The 15870-nt window shown below is 50.7% G+C and overlaps 2 protein-coding genes across 2 annotated transcripts; one reads left to right on the top strand and one right to left on the bottom strand.

The window, feature by feature from the left end:
- Positions 1-910: 910 nt before the first annotated feature.
- Anapc2 (anaphase promoting complex subunit 2) lies at positions 911-13520 on the bottom strand. Its single transcript, XM_057754773.1, has 13 exons — positions 13327-13520; positions 12476-13098; positions 11928-12060; positions 10999-11173; positions 9766-9885; positions 8502-8619; positions 7444-7625; positions 6654-6795; positions 6327-6402; positions 6043-6246; positions 1870-1999; positions 1354-1589; positions 911-1274 (listed from the first exon to the last, which is right to left on the bottom strand). Exons 1-13 carry the CDS (start codon positions 13471-13473, stop codon positions 1062-1064), a joined length of 2499 nt encoding a protein of 832 aa, XP_057610756.1. The 5' UTR covers positions 13474-13520; the 3' UTR covers positions 911-1061.
- Ssna1 (SS nuclear autoantigen 1) lies at positions 13510-15757 on the top strand. The gene is made up of 3 exons (XM_057754776.1): positions 13510-13692; positions 13875-14074; positions 14378-15757. Exons 1-3 carry the CDS (start codon positions 13515-13517, stop codon positions 14483-14485), a joined length of 486 nt encoding a protein of 161 aa, XP_057610759.1. The 5' UTR covers positions 13510-13514; the 3' UTR covers positions 14486-15757.
- Positions 15758-15870: the final 113 nt, after the last annotated feature.

The following is a 15870-nucleotide window of genomic DNA, read 5'->3' as shown; positions in this document are numbered from 1 at the left end:
AGCCGGGTGAGGTGAAACCCTTGAAGGGGATTTCCGCTCAGGACCCAAGTACAGAATAAGCCAAAGCCAGCAGCTGAGGATGAGGGACGAAGAAGGGCATCTAGGGGTAGTGGCAGCAGCTGAGACTGGGTGTGGCTTGTGGCCTGGGATCCACCTTGGGCAAGGATCAGGATGTGCAAGCAATGATTCCAAAGAGCTTTTGTTCCCTTTGAGGATGGTGCCTCAGGTCCGGGTATTTCCTGCTGGCAAACAGCTGTTCTGGGACAGGGAAGCAGGAGTCCACACTGTGCCCCGCCAGGTCCTAGCCTGTCCTCAGCTAGCATCTGGGACACAGCCTGCTTTTCAGGGTGGCTGAGCCCTAACTTGAGGGAAAGGATTAAATTGATTCCTGGTTCTCCTCTCACCCCTGCCCTTGTCCATAAATTCTGACTGCAAATCCTGAGGACATCAAAAAATCTGAATACATACATGTAATATGTAATATCTGGTGCAAGAAAGGGGTCAAAGATCTAATCCTCTGGCCACTAGATTATGTCCTTAAGTGGCTACTGTCTGTTGGACACAAGGAGTATATCTGACTCAGGTTGCCTCACTTTGGAAGACCTGGTGGGTGCAAATGTCCTAACACAAAGCCTGGCATTAACTCCACTTAGGCTACACACAAGTGAAGATCCAAGATTCCTTTAAAGACCACAAAAGCAGGATGGGGCAGCTCAGGAGAGTCTGGGCAGCTAACCCTATTTACTTTTACCCAAACAAGCGTGGGTCCTGGGCAATCTATTGGGTTCAGGGAATCTATTGCCTTACCTGCTGCTAGGAACACAGGCCCTATAGAGCTAATGTAGGGTGTTTATGGAGGACAAGCCTGTATGTGTATGTGTTCAAAAAACTACACGAAAAGATGAACCAATCTACTTTAATTTTAATTTGTACTTTGGGTGTTAGGCAGGGAACGGATGGGGGCTAGGCACAGACACATGGGGGGTAGGAAGGTACCCTAACTGTCTATCCAGTGGCCACACAGGCATGAATGCTATGGGTCAGAGCCCAGAAGAGGGACATCAGTTACAACTCTTAGGCAGGCGGTAGACACCTGCAGAGTAGATGAGCTGCTGGTCGCGGACCTTCTTCTGCAGGTAGCCCTGGAGTTCCTGCAGATCAATCTCAGCCAGAGCAGGGCCAGTCATGACAAACATTCGGAGCATGCTATAGATGCGCTCCAGAGAGAGACTCTCTAGGTTGGTCAACATGGCCTGGATGTACGTCCAGAAGAGCTAGAAACAGAAGCCAGGGATGGTCAGACAGTCACCTTCTTGGCCCACCCCCAGCCCACTATGAAAGTTGCCAACGCACCAGCAATTCCTCTTCCTTCTGGTCAGCCTGGGACGCCATGCCGGAGTCGCTCTCATCATCGCTGTCAATCAGCACCATGTTGTCCCTGTCCTGAGGCCGCTCCTCCTCAATAACAGAGAAAGTGCCTGGAGGCTCCTCCCGCAGCACACCCTGCTGCAGCCACACTGACATGCGCCTCCGCAGCAGTGCCACAGGCATCTTTACCACCTTGCTCAGCTCCTCCAGGGTCCAGCTGGCTGTGTGCAGAATCACAGGAATGCAGGGTACACTGGAGCTTTACCTTCTCCAATGCAGTTAACCAGCTGTGCCCCCAGAGGGATGAGAATTGTCCAGCTTGACTCATGGGTAAAAGGAATGGTTGCTACCCCTAAATCCTGCCCACCTGGGAGGGGGAGGATGGGGGACGATGATGGGACACAGGGACAGTGTATCACCTCACTACTCATTAGACAAGCAGTGCCTAGTGGCCCCAAGGTAGTGTGCTCAGGCAGACCAGATGGGGTTCTAGGGACTCACCTTGGTCCTGGAAATACAGCAAGACCACTGCCTGCACTGGGGTCACTGCAACAGACAGGGTACGGTCAGCCAGCTCCACATCCATTGTCACCAAGCCCAGGGTATGCTTCCAACTGAGGGTCCGCATAGCCTGGGCGGGAATCAGTAAGAACAATCCAGTGGGTTCCAGCCAGGTCCAGATGAACAAGGCACAGGCTCCTATGGCATGCTATCTGGCAAGGAATGGCTCTTGCACCAATGGCCTGTACCAATGCCATCCCTGGCAGGCAGTAGCAAGCGTGGGAGACCTGGTTCCAGTGCCCAGCTCCTGAGCAACCACAATATAACAATGGGTACTGCTGGTAAATTGTGTCCCTCTCATGTCATCCCTCAGTACCTCGGAATGTGAGCTATTTGCAAACAAGTTGGTACAGATGTAATTAGTTAAGAGGGGATAATAAGCCGGGCGGTGGTGGCACACGCCTTTAATCCCAGCACTCAGGAGGCAGAGACAGGTGGATCTCTGTGAGTTCGAGGCCAGCCAGTTTGAAGTCTACAGAGGGAGTTCCAGGATAAGCTCCAAAGCTACAGAGAAACCCTATCTCAAAAACCAAAACAAAAAACAAGAGACAGACAGACAAACAAGGCTAAAACACAGGCACAGAAGGTAGAAGAGATGAGGCACAGAGCACACACCAAAAGCTGGGAAAGCAAGGGGTGCGTTCTTATAGGTGCCAGAAAGAGCAGTGTCGCCAACACCCTCACACTGGACTTGTACTTTCCAGAACTAAAACAACATACTTCTGTTGTTTAAAACTGCCCAGTCCCTAACACTCTGTTATAGTAGTCATAAAAAATGAATATTCTGAGCCGGGCGGAGGTGGCGCACGCCTTTAATCCCAGCACTCGGGAGGCAGAGGCAGGCGGATCTCTGTGAGTTCGAGACCAGCCCGGTCTACATGAGTTAGTTCCAGGACAGGCTCCAAAACCACAGAGAAACCCTGTCTCGGAAAAACCAAAAAAAAAAAAAAAAAAAAAATGAATATTCTGCCAGGTGGTGGTGGTGCAGCTTTTAATCCCAGCACTTGGGAGGCAGAAGCTAGCCTGAGTTTGAGGCTAGCCTGTTCTACAGAGCTAGTTCCAGAAAAAGAAAAAATTCTGCTTGCAGGGAGAAATACTATTACATAAATAAATAGCTGGAATATTGAAGTGGCTTTGGGATTGCACAACAGGAAGTGCATGGACGCTAGAGCCTAGATTTGTTGGAGACAACTGGTACAGTACCGAAGGTAAGGATGATGCTGGTGATGGTTTGGGAACAAGGGCTGCTGTCATACTAGAGGTTGCACACACCATGGAAAACACCACGGGGAACAACATTGGTATAGAAATGTGGGCACTGAGGACCTTCTGATGAGGGCTCAGATGGAAAAAGGGAACACAATACTAGACCCTGAGGGAAAACAGCTGTTAGAAAACTGCCAGATTGTAGCTAGCCATTTGCTAGTCTGTGTGACTTGTAGATCCAACTGATTATCTCAGAAGAAACCAGTAACACATGGGCTATCCAGGAAGCTACCCCCCCCCCACACTTTCGAGACAGGGCTTCTCAGTGGCTTTGGAGCCTGTCCTGGAACTAACTCTTGTAGACCAGGCTGGCCTCGAACTCACAGAGATACGCCTGCCTCTGCCTCCAGAATGCTGGGATTAAAGACATGCGCCACCACATGTGCCTGTGCCTCCTGTTTTTTTTTAGCCAGAGCCTTACTATAATGCCCTAGTTGTCTTGAAACTTGCTATGTAGAACAGACTAGCCTCAACCAGTAGTGCTGCTGTTGTGTCTGCTTCCCAAGAGCAGGGTGACAGGCATGCACCACCACACCTGGCTCAGGACCAGCCTACTGCTGAGAAATTGAGTTTGGTAACAGCCCTCTGTCCTCTTGGCTTGCCAAGCAAGCCCACATGTCAGTATGGACTTTTGCGGTGTCTCTGTCACTTTCACTCAAACAGTTAGCATTATTGCTGGTGCAAAACTCAAAAACCTTGGTGGATTCCCATGGAGTTTTTCAGTGTCCAAGCCATCAGTGACAGAGCACCGGGTCAGAGGCTGTTACCAAACTCAGTTTCTCTAGTTGGGCCTCCGGTGTGCTTTAGGGCTCATAACCTTTCTCCTTGCTCCCTTTGGGAGTGTCTACTTCTAAACTACACTTTTCTTATCACCGTGCTTTGAACAAGATAACCTCACAACAAGCAGCTGGAAAGGAAACCTGCTTCACATGGCTAAGACTTTTTTAGAAAGAGATGTCAGTATGTAGTTAGACTGGGATCACAGGTGTGCACATCACACTCGATTGGAAGAGACTGATTTAAGAGTGGATGCTGAAATGGTTAACTTTGGGGATACTGGTATTGGCTAAATGTACTTTGCTCATGGGAAGACAATTAATTTTAGAAAACACAGACTGTCGTTGGCCAAACTGTGCTATCTTCAAAGAGACAGGAAATATCTAACTCCAGTGATACTTGCCATCTTAGCTCCAAATATGGAGTCATTAAATACGTAATCTCCTAAAATGAGATTGTCCTGGAATTGAATAGGTCCTTAATCTGATATAACTAGCATCTTAAAAGAGAAACAGACATAGAGAAAACCTGGACATAAAGATGCTATCTACCAGCATAGCAGTGGTGGCGCAAGTCTTTAATCCCAGCAGAAAGGAGGCAAAGGCAGGTTGTTATCTGTGAGTTCGAAGCCAGAGTGGTCTACAGAGCGAGTTCCAGAAGAGCTAGGGTTACACAGAGAAACCCTGTCTTGAAACATTTACCCGGATCAGCCAGGGCTACTGAAAACTGTAACAGGCAGGAAGCAACTTTTTTGTCCTAGAGCATTCTGGGGGAAGTACAACCCAATATCAACACATTTCTAATCTACTAAACCGTGTAATTTGCAGTTTTTTTTTTTATTAAAGTAGTGCCCAGGACACTGATTCTGCTGTTCTGGTGGCCAAGTGATGCTCTGAGTCCCTCTGGGACCTCTGCAGCTCTTAAGGGAGAGACATCAATGAACCCAATTCAAGGATAGAAAAGGAGGCAGTATCAGTGGCTTCCCCTGGTTACAACCAGTTTAGCTTCCCAGCACTGGTTCGATAGTCGTGACCTGCAAAATGGTCACAAAATATGGGCCACACAGTCAGTCATCCACAGACCCAGCAAGATCTCCTCTAGGAGCTCTGTGGAGAAAGACGAAGGAATCATGGCCTAGGCCTGACCTCTTCGCACAGCCCTGTTTATCAGAGCTCCCAGTGCCCAGGAAAAATGAGATGAAGGACACTAGAGTACGGCTACTCTAACAAGATGTAGCTAAGGCATGTCTGGGAACCAGGGTGAAAACCCAGCAAAAGCAACAGGTATCTCATACTATCAGAGTAGTCAGAGGGCCACTCAGGCCACTCAACCAGGAAGTGGGTTAGGGGTTAGGGTTAGGGTCAAGGCACTCAGACACTGTAACTAGATACATCACCGCGGAATAGGCCACAGCAGGCCACACTGTTGACCAGTAACCACACTTTCACCTGGTGTCAGTAAAGGTCACAAACACTACACCTAGACTCTTCCAGAAACTGAGACAGGGTCGAGGGCAGCAAGCTCTCATCTCATAGCTACTGGCACAAACATTCCTCTTCTATAACTTCCCCAATCAGGGTCTTCCATCTTGGTTCCACTTTGTTGCCCCCTGAAGGAAGTAGGTTTTAAGTTCTCAGGACTCATCCAGAGCACAGATCCTGAGCCTGAAGCAGAACAGGCTTCCTTCTGACTGTAGGCAGAAACACATCTAGACTCAGCACTTCCCCATCACAAACAAGATGCTGCAGATGTTCCCAAGCCAGACCTGTCTGCATGGCCACCTAGTTTCTCCTAGCCTGACCCCTACAGGGGACTATATGCTCCTTCAATTAGGGTGCTTTCCACCTGGATGCCTGCACCCTCTGAGCACCTCCGGGTCAGAGCATTCATTAGGTTGTATTCTATGGCCTACAGAAAGCATTGTCACCTGTAGAGTGTGTCACACTCTTGCCTCCCCTGCCATAACTGACCCCAAGCTTAGGAGAAAGGATCCTTGAACTTGGCCATACCACCCACTGTAAGGGTCTGATACACAGAGATGTAAACTAGCAAGAGGCCTACTGGCTGTACCTTCAGTTTCTCATACTTCTTGCAGTAAACGTCTAGGGCAGCCCTGATGTCCTCAGGGACCTCCAGCTTCTCATCTTTGAAGGGAGGCCAAAATTCACTGGACAATATGACAGCATAGACCCCAAATGGCGGTTGTTCTTCTATAGGCCGCTTCTCGTCCTCCTCACGGATATTGGCATTGATGCGGCGGGAATCTGCCATGTCCTAAGAAAGGGCATCTCATCAATGTCCTGAGCTGAATGGAGGAAGTGGGAACAACTGGCTGGGGAGTCCTGGACACTTACCTTGAGCATGACCTCACAGAAATGCATGGGGGCTTCACCAAAGCGCAGCTTCAACAGCTCCACATTACGGATCTCCCTGGAAGGACAAGTTTCTGGGAGGGACTGCAGTGTGCCTCCATTTCAACTGGTACCCTAAGCAGACAGCCTTCCCAGGACACACACTCCGCCTAGGACACCCTGGGCTGAAGAAAGGCAGGAAGCACTAGGGCCAGAGTTCGGTCACCTTGGCCAATAAGGGCAGTAAATAGTCAAGTGTTTTCCTCCAAACACTGAATGAAGGCTTTAGGCCTCAGCGCCCCCTGGAGGTCAACCAGCCCCTTGCCTTACCTCTCAGGGCTGAAACTGAACTGGTGGAGTAGGCGATCTGCAAGTAGCGAGCGGTACTCATTGATAAAGAGGTCCTTACTGCCATAGATGCTGACCAGGAGGCTAATGATGTCTGAAGAGCGTCGCTTGGAACTCGACTTCCCTGCACAGCATTGGGGAGAGGGGCATACCACTGGAACCTTGACAATGACAGTGACACCTCAGAGTTCACGGCCTGGAGGGCTTGCTCTCAATGTCCTGTGCAGCTGGGAGTAATATGTCTCCTAGTAGACCCAGGGTTGGTTCCTAGGGCACCTGTTCTACCCACAGTGCCTCCAATCTCACAAGCACTTCCTAGGAATCAGCCATAAGGAATAGAATAAAGGTCCTTGGGTTTTCCTTTTAAAGGATGAAGATGTAGAGTTCATGCTAAGACCTAAGCAAGACAAAGAATACACAGCCTTTGAAAACCCAGCAGACTGTAGCCAAGCAAGAGATGGGACTCGGCCAGAGGTGCCACCTTAATACACTTGAGGGCCAAATCACAGACAGAAGTGGGGTACAGACTTCCCATAAATCTGTTCGTTCATGTATGTACCACAAGGGCACCAACTATAGTTAACTAGTGGCTAGACAGTGAGAAAAGATAGCAAACAAGCTGGTGTTAAGCAAGGCCCTGACCTCTCATCTCAAGCTTGAGACAAGGCTGATTCTGATACAGCCAGGCATGGGTAGCAACATACATGACAGAACCCAATAGATCCCCAAAGAAACTAGGAGAGGGCCAAGTTGAAGCCATAGGTAAACTGACCTGGATCAGCATCTACAGGGTCAGGCACCCAGTCCTCGGGCTCGCCAGAATCATCCTCACTGTCCTGGCCGGTCTCCAGGCTGGCTGGGTCGGTCTTAGATAGCTCAACAGCCAAGTCTCCAGTCCCATCCGAGTCCCCTGTCAGCCCAGCCACAATCTGCCGTACTGTGTCCTCTCGTGTCCTGACCGGAGGATTGAATGTTGCTGTCACTAACAAGGCATCATGACACCTGGTATAACCCACTTTAGTGTGCCCAGTGCTAACTGGCATGTACTAAAGACAGGCCCATCTGGCTTCATAGAAAAAACGAAAAAACTAAAGCAGCACTACTCTGAAAAAAGCAGGGGCTAAGACACTGAGATGAGTTCAATGACTAGGAAGGAGAAAACCCGAGCCCAGAGCAGGCACCTAACACTTCTCATCTGGTACCTGGTTCACTAATCCCTAAACCTAGAAACTCTGCTGCCTGAGAGCTTTCTGGCCAGCTTTGCCAGGGAATCCACCAGAGAGGTCACAGAGGCTCTGAAGGTTGAAGCTGTACAGATACCAAGCCTCTTTTTTTTTTTTTTTTGGTATTTCAAGGCAGGGTTTCTGTGTTGCTTTGGAGCCAGTCCTGGAACTAGCTCTTGTTGAGCAAGCTGGTCAGCCATGAACTCACACAGATCCGCCTGCCTCTGCCTCACGAGTGCTGAGATTGAAGGTGTGTGCCAAGGCCGCCCGGCCCCAAGTCTCTTCTTTAATCTGTCAGATTGGATCAACAAGGCTAGGCCCTAGACAAGCTTCTCTCTATGCCAGGGTCGGAGAAGTAGACCCTAATACACATACACACGCACAAACACACAAGCTTCTCTCTCTGCTGGGATCAGGGAAGTAGGCCCTGACACTGACACACACACACACACACAAACACACACCACACCTTGACAATGTGTGTTAGAAAAGACAACTACCTAGCACTAGTAAAAGGAAAAGAGGCCCCTACCCTGAGCCAATCCATGTCTACGGCATGTCAGGACCAGAGCTCAGCAGGAGTGACCCAAGTGCTAGTGGCACTCACCTCAGGTAGCGACGGATAGGCTCACAAGCCACCTCTAGGATGACCATAGAAGGATCTAGCACACGTAACGCCTTGATGGCAGAAATGTAGAGAGTGATGATGTCACATGTGTTGACACCTACAAGGGGGTTGGAGATAGAAATCATACAGCAGCCTGGACAGCGGCCTCCTGAATGCCAAAATCTGAGTATGCAACTAACCATACAGGCTGGGTGATCTGAAGGTCACCATGTGAGCCTCATCCAAGGAGACTGCAGATTACCTTCTTGCTCCTACCCAATTCAACTGATTTATAATCACAGTCTCCAGAATTTTCCAAGGAGCAGTTTGCTATGGGTTTGACTCTAGAATGGCTTCAACAGACTCATGGTTTATGTTTTTTGAGATAGGGTTTCTCTGAGTAGCCCTGGCTGTCCTGGAACCCACTCTGTAGTCCCGCCTGCCTCTGCCTCCCGAGTGCTGGGATTAAAGGATGTGCTGCCACCTCCAAGCTAGGCTCATATTTTGAAGGCTTAATTCCCAATTCGTGGTGTGATTTTAAAGGTCCAAGAACCTTTACCAAACCATGTGTGGTAGCACATGCCTTTGATCCCAGCAACTAGGAGGCAGAGACAGGCAGATCTCTGTGAGTTCAAGGCAGTCTGCTCAAATAAAGAGACCATGTCTCAAAAAAACAAGAACAAAACAGAAACAAAAAAAGAGCCTTTAGCAGTCAGGGTTGAACTAGTGGAAACACATTACTTTTTGAAGTCTTGGAGTTTCTTGTCTGTGGCTTGCCATCATACCTTTCCCATTATGATGGACTGTAACCTTCTGAGACCAAGAGAAGAAATCCTTCTGCCCTGAAGTTGATTCTGTCATGCATTTGGTCACAGAAATACAAAAGTAATACATAAACCACTTAGAACCTTTAGATCAAGTCAGACAGGCTCTGACTTCCTCTAAAGATGGATAAAGCTCAGGGTTAACTCAGCTCTCCCAAAGACTTCAAAAACTGCTTCTTAAGCTGGGTGGTGTATGCCTTTAATCCCGGCACTTGGGAGGCAGAGACGAGTGGATCTCTGTGAATTCAAGGCCAGCCTGGTCTACAGAGTGGACCAGGAAGGCTCCAAAGCTACAAAGAAACCCTGCCTCAAAACAAATAAATAAATAAATAAAAATTTTTAAAAATTGCTTTCATTCTTAACCTATTCCTTTCTCAAGAACTTCATGTGAGCCCTGAGAGCTATTTGAATGGCCAGTCCACAGTGGCTACATATGGTACCTGGGTGAAGGAGTCGAGTCTCTAAGGCCACCTTGAGGGACACAAGCAGTTGCTGCCTCTGATCTGTCCTCTCCAAGCAGTATTTAAGGTCCTCAATGGCTGGCCGAGAGTCTGGGAAGTCTGAAAGAGAACCATGCCACAGGAGTAGGTAAGTAAAAAGGCATAATAAACACTAAAAGAGGTATATATAGTATATAATATATACATTACAAATATAGGGTTTATATATACAGACACATACGTATATATAGTATATGTACGGTATAAGTGTGTATGTGTGTGTATATATATGGACAGAGAGAGATGGGGGGAGAACAAGATACACAATCTGGCAGAGGCTCAGACAGGATCTACCCATCAGGCATAAAATGTTGTAATTTTCAATGTAAGCTTCACTGGAGGCCAATCTGACCAGAGATGACTATTTCATCTGTCCAGAGGCACAGTTGACTGCCTCACTGACTCTCAAAGACTTTGATACCCACAGCTGCCTTAACTCACACAACACAGTCATCCCTGCTGTGGTGTACAATAGAAGACAGCTGGGGGCTGGAGAGACGGCTCAGAGGTTAAGAGCATTGCCTGCTCTTCCAAAGGTCTGAATTCAATTCCCAGCAACCACATGGTAGCTCACAACCATCTATATATTGAGTTCTGGTGCCCTCTTCTGGTCTGCAGGCAGAATAGTGTATACATAATAAGTCTTTAAAAAACAAAACAAAACAAAAGGAGACAACTGAACTGTCCCATGCTGTACTAGCTGTGAAATTTAAATTTCAATCTCTTGGGAAAAGAAAAACAATTTTGTCAAATGACTCCTGCAATTAATGAGGACTACCTTCAAACTCTTTTTTTACTTAAAATTTTTATATGTATGAGCATTTGCATGTAAGGATAAGGAATGTCTGGCAGCAGTGAAGGACAGAAGAGGGTTTCAGACCCCCTGATGCTAGTAACCGAACCTGACTCTTCCGTGACAGTAACAAATCCTCTTAACTGATGAGCCCTACCCTACTCACTTTCTACAAGCTGACACTGGGTCAACATGACAGACTGACACATAGGGGCCAGTCTGAAGCAGGAGCCAAAATGAAAGAAACAGGAGTGGATGTCTAGAAGTGCTGCTCTAGACTCTGAGCCATGTCAGGAGGTCTAACTCTGCTCAGCACACCACCTGCCAACAGCTGAAGGAAAAGCATAGGCAATCACTGCAGGGTCAGAGGCTGGACCAACCTCGGATGATGCTGAAAAGCTCCTCAATGCGCAGGCTGGCATAGATACGGTAGAAGAATCTCTGCACGTGGCAGCGCCAACGACGCAGTGTGTTCCCAGCTTCTGGAGAACACGGCCTGCTGGGGTTGTCCTGAAGGAAAACTTTGCCAAGCCAACCAACCACTCTCTCGATCCACTGTGGAAGACCAGCATGTGTGAGGTGTAATGACATTAAAAGCACCAGCCTGACCCAGTAACCACACACTTTTGGCGGGATCCTAAAGAAGCCTCCACCATGTCTGGAAGCCAAAAGCACCAAACCTACACTCCACTGTCCAGGGCTCAATGTGGTCGCTCCAAGAGTTTCCAAGCTCATGACTCTAGGCCATCACTGTGGGGACACCCACTCTGATCAGGCCCCACCATGGCTAATATGCATCCACAGGGGATAGACATATGAAAAACGGGAAGTTGGGAGTGAAGCAGAAACAGGGTGGACAGCTTCATGGGGCTGAACCTAGCTTTTTCATAATGCTATGAAGCCCATAGCAGAATTACACACCATATACCCCAATAATCGGCAACCACAGGCCTCCACTGGGATACCCTACCTCTATGCTAGGGTACAGGTACTAGGTTGTAGGTTAATCCAGGAGGAACTGTTAAGCGAGCACACATTTTGTATGGCAGTGGAAAGAGGAGGGTCTGGCTGGTCTATCTTGCCATACTTGCCTGGGGAACCTCTTGGAGCCACCTCTGGCCCAGGATTCTTCTTCTAGTCGCAGACCCTATTCAGTACCTACACCAGATTTGTCTAGGATTGGCCTCTACCCAGCACCACGATAACCTCAACCGTCACTACTCCTGGTCAACCTGCCTACTGCTAGATATGTCTGTGGAAAAATCCACTTTTGCCTTGACAGGACACAGCTCAGGAAGATGAGTCTCACCTTATGGAACTCTCGCAGAAAGGAGCGCTCATACTCTCCTCGGCAGCGGTCTTCCATCCTTTCCCGGGTCACCTGATGCAGGGTGGTGGTTACAGCCTCAGCGCTGACCCGCTCCAGCAGACTGAGCCTATGCCTGGAGGAGATCCCTGCTCATGGAGAACCCACAACACACATCTGTCCCTTACCTACAAGGGCTCTTCCCTAAAGGATACACAGGACATACACCCCATACCTAGGTCCAGGACCAAGTGTAAACTTGTTACACAGTAATCCCTGGCTATGCTGGGCAGTGGTAGCACACACCTTTAATCCCAGCACTCGGGAAGCAGAGACAGGCAGATCTCTGAGACAAAGTGAGTTCCAGAACAGCCTGTACTGTTACACAGAGAAACCCTGTCTCAAATAATAAATAAAAACAATCCTTGCCTACAGGTACAGACGGAAAGACCTCACCAGTCAGTTTACCAGCTCTACACAGAGGTCTACAGAATTCAGGAAAAATGGGGCATCCAGAGAAACAGAGGCATGGCCAAGGAGGCAGTACTCACAGGACCTGGCTGAGCTGGTGGAACTGCTCCAGTGCCTGTCGGCACCAACACTGCTGTTTGTCACTGCCACAGCCTGCGCACAGAGGGCTCTGCAGGAGTCGGTAGTACCTGCGGCGGGCATACCGGCTGTCTAGTTCACCCTCAAGCTCGGGGTCTGTGCCCCCTTCTCCTTTTCTCTTGCTCTGCATATAGACTCTCAGGAAACGGCTATAGAGGCGCTGGACCATCTCCTGGAATGTCCTGGGGGTGGAAAAGAACAGGACTCCCCGTAACATGATGTGAACTTTTTCCCGAAGCCCCTGAGCTCCAGAGCCCATCAGCAAGCCCAGACGAGTCCATTTCTCTAGGAGTTCTAGGCTGTGCAGGTAGGGATCCAAGCGGCTTTCCAGCAGACCGAAGGCATCCAGGAGCAGCTGGAGGCATTGGGGTTCGTCGACGGAGTTTTCGCGCTGGGCGATGGCATTCCAGAACTCCGGAGCAATGTTGCCCTGCAGGTCGTTCTGCAGCACCTCCACGAACCACTCCTCCAGGACAGAGTGCAGACCGTGGCCCCTCAGAACCTCCACCGCTGCACGGAGCTCTTCCTCCTTTGGTGGAACTCCACCGCTGGTCCGGGAAGATGCCTGGAGCACGGAAAACCGTGAGGGGGTGGGGAGGTGGGAGTAAAAAAAAGGGGGGGGGAGATGAAAAAACTCAGCAGCCAAAGGCTGCAAGGGGAACCAAACGAATCAGATAGTTGAGGAAGGGGGCAAACCCATCACAGGATGCTCGCACGGAGCTGTGAGGACCGAACTCCCTAAATCATGCAGAGTCGCGACCCGACAGGCCCGCCAACCTTTCCCAGGCCTCACCAGCCCCAGCGCGGCCGGCGGCACCAGACCAGTGCTCACGGTATTCCAAGCAATCAAGAGCTCCTGTCCAGGCCTAGAGTCGCAGTCATCGGCGGTGGCAATTGCCACCGCCTCCGCCGCCGTCACCGCCACAGCCTCGGCCTCCATCAGCGTCCACAAAACAGACCCGCCCAACGCGGCGCACGGTGATGACACCGGCGCGGGACTGGCGCGCCGCCGTGACGTGCGCGGGTCCGCGCGCCGTGGAGGCAGTGCGCAGGCGCGGGATCGGCGGTGCCGGGCGGCGGTTGAGGCTTCCAGGCGCGGCGCCGACCATGACCCAACAGGGCGCGGCGCTGCAGAACTACAACAACGAGCTGGTCAAGTGTGAGCAGCGGGCGCGGGAGGCCGCGGGCTGCGGGCGGGGGTCCGGCCGACCCACTCGGGAGGCCGCGCGGACGCGCTTCACGAGCCCCGCTCTGCGGCCCTGCCCCGTGGCGTGCCGGCAGGTCGGGCTCCGAAGCTCACGAGCCCGCAGCCCACGGCTCTTGTCTTCCCACCCTCTCTAGGCATCGAGGAGCTGTGTCAGAAGCGAGAGGAGCTGTGCCGGCAGATCCAGCAGGAGGAGGACGAAAAGCAGCGGCTGCAGAATGAGGTGAGGCAGCTAACGGAGAAGCTGGCCCGCGTCAACGAGAACCTGGCGCGCAAGATCGCCTCTCGCAACGAGTTTGACCGGACCATCGCCGAGACCGAGGCCGCCTACCTCAAGGTGGGGCTCTCAGCTGTGCGCTGTAGGCCGGACGGTGGAGCCGTCTGTGGGATCCGAGGGAGTGAGCAGCGGTGTATGGGAAAGAGTACATGGTGTGGGCCAGAACAGCTTGGTTTTGCAGGGAGGGAGGGGGGCTTGGGTAGGTGATTAACACGCCCCTCCACACACACACACACATCCCCCTGTGGCCGGTTGGTTTCAGCACAGGCCATATTGAGATTCCCATACTCCAGCGAGAGAGGCTGAGGCGGTGGGATTTTCCTACCAGAGAAATTAACAATTCTTTTATTTCCCTGGCCCCAGATCCTGGAGAGCTCCCAGACTCTGCTGAGTGTCCTCAAAAGGGAAGCTGGGAACCTGACTAAAGCCACAGCTTCAGACCAGAAGAGTAGTGGAGGCAAGGACAGCTGACGAGTGTCCGTCTCAGCCGTGGCCTATGGCTGCCCAGTCCCCGACGTGTCTGTCCTAAAGCATCTCTGTTCTTCGTGGCCTCAGATGCCTTCCCACGATCTCAGGTGCCCTGAGGGACAACTTCCGACCTCCACCTGCCTTGGGTGACGAGAAAAGCCCTAGGACAGTCCAACGGGAAAGGAGTTCCCAGCTCTGTGTCATGGGGACCCTGAGCTCCTGGTTAGCTCCATGAGGGGCCTCTCTCTGAAGCCCCTATATTTCCTTGGGCTGCCAGGAAGGTCCTGGTCCTAGTCCAAGTACTGTGGGAGCCCCTCACTTTGTCTCCTCAGCCACTAGGGGCCCAGGCCAGGCATGCTGAGGAAAGATTCTTGGCTCCAGAACTGAAACCTTAGGGTCCGTCCCCATGGCCTCTGACGTTTCAATAAAGGTTTTACAAAGGTCTGTGGCATCGTCTGCCAGCTACCATGTATCCTGTTGGTAGGAAGGCCTGCAGTTTTCCCTGACTGTCCTATCTTCAGAACACAGAACTGAGGCCAGCCCTAGCCCCTAACTCTCCTTATAAAGGTGCTAGTCTCTTCCCTGAGGCCAGCACACAAACCACTTTCCTGTGGGGGCTTTGCTGTATCATGGTGGTCAGTACAGAACCTGGCTCAAAGACAGCTGGCAACACTATATTGTTAGGAATGCTCTTAAGACGAGCCTCACTGCCTATGCAAATAATTCCAGTTAGACCAAATTAGACTTAATAAAAAATGCCCACGTTTAATAAATGCAGCACTCCAGGGTGGTCAGGAACGAGGTGGCGAGGGGGGGGGAGAGAGATGGGGGGGCCCACAAAACCGGAAAGCCATGTGTCCCTTTTGGCAGCAGCCTAAATTACCTGTGGGAGTAGTCCTAACCCTCCCTGGGGAGGGGTCAGAGCTTGGTGGGCTTTTCCGGAGGTGGAGTCCAGACCAAGGTAACCCCCAGAGGGAGGAGGCTTGAGATGGAGTTTTCTGCTCCATTGGCACCCCAAGGATGAATGCCAGGGGCTAGGGTGATGCTTCCAGTCATCCCAGACTCCTTGAATATGGGGGCATCAGAGGGCTGGAGTCTCACTTTCCAACATATATACCAGCTGTTTTGGTTCTAGGTCTCAGCATGGACTGGGGTTCTTCATCTTGTCCATTTCTCAAAGTTCTGTTCCTCAATATATTGCTGCTGCTGCTGCCAGGACCCAGCTCCCAACCACGGGTGCCGCTTTCTCCTATTTCCAGGAGCCCTATGGCCCAGCTCTTGACCACAACTTCTCGGGCAAGTTTGGAAGTATTTGTTGACCAAGAAGATCCAGAAGAAAGATTTGATAGTCTACACCTATAATCCCAGCACTGAGGAAGAAGGGGGCC

This window comes from Chionomys nivalis, chromosome 22 (assembly GCF_950005125.1).
Source record: "Chionomys nivalis chromosome 22, mChiNiv1.1, whole genome shotgun sequence".
NCBI classification, from domain to species: domain Eukaryota; kingdom Metazoa; phylum Chordata; class Mammalia; order Rodentia; family Cricetidae; genus Chionomys; species Chionomys nivalis.
This window is presented reverse-complemented; position numbering and strand designations above follow the sequence as displayed.

Bases quoted from the DNA above. Each gene is read 5' to 3' on its own strand.
- Anapc2 (XM_057754773.1), bottom strand. From the start codon at position 13,473: ATGGAGGCCGAGGCTGTGGCGGTGACGGCGGCGGAGGCGGTGGCAATT. The intron at 6,403-6,653 runs GTAAGGCAAGGG...TTGTCCTTCCAG, and splicing joins TTCAGTTTCAGCCCTGAGAG to GGAGATCCGTAATGTGGAGC. The intron at 1,590-1,869 runs GTGAGTCCCTAG...TTCTGCACACAG, and splicing joins GCTGTATTTCCAGGACCAAG to CCAGCTGGACCCTGGAGGAG.
- Ssna1 (XM_057754776.1), top strand. From the start codon at position 13,515: ATGACACCGGCGCGGGACTGGCGCGCCGCCGTGACGTGCGCGGGTCCG. The intron at 13,693-13,874 runs GTGAGCAGCGGG...CACCCTCTCTAG, and splicing joins CAACAACGAGCTGGTCAAGT to GCATCGAGGAGCTGTGTCAG. The intron at 14,075-14,377 runs GTGGGGCTCTCA...CCCTGGCCCCAG, and splicing joins CCGAGGCCGCCTACCTCAAG to ATCCTGGAGAGCTCCCAGAC.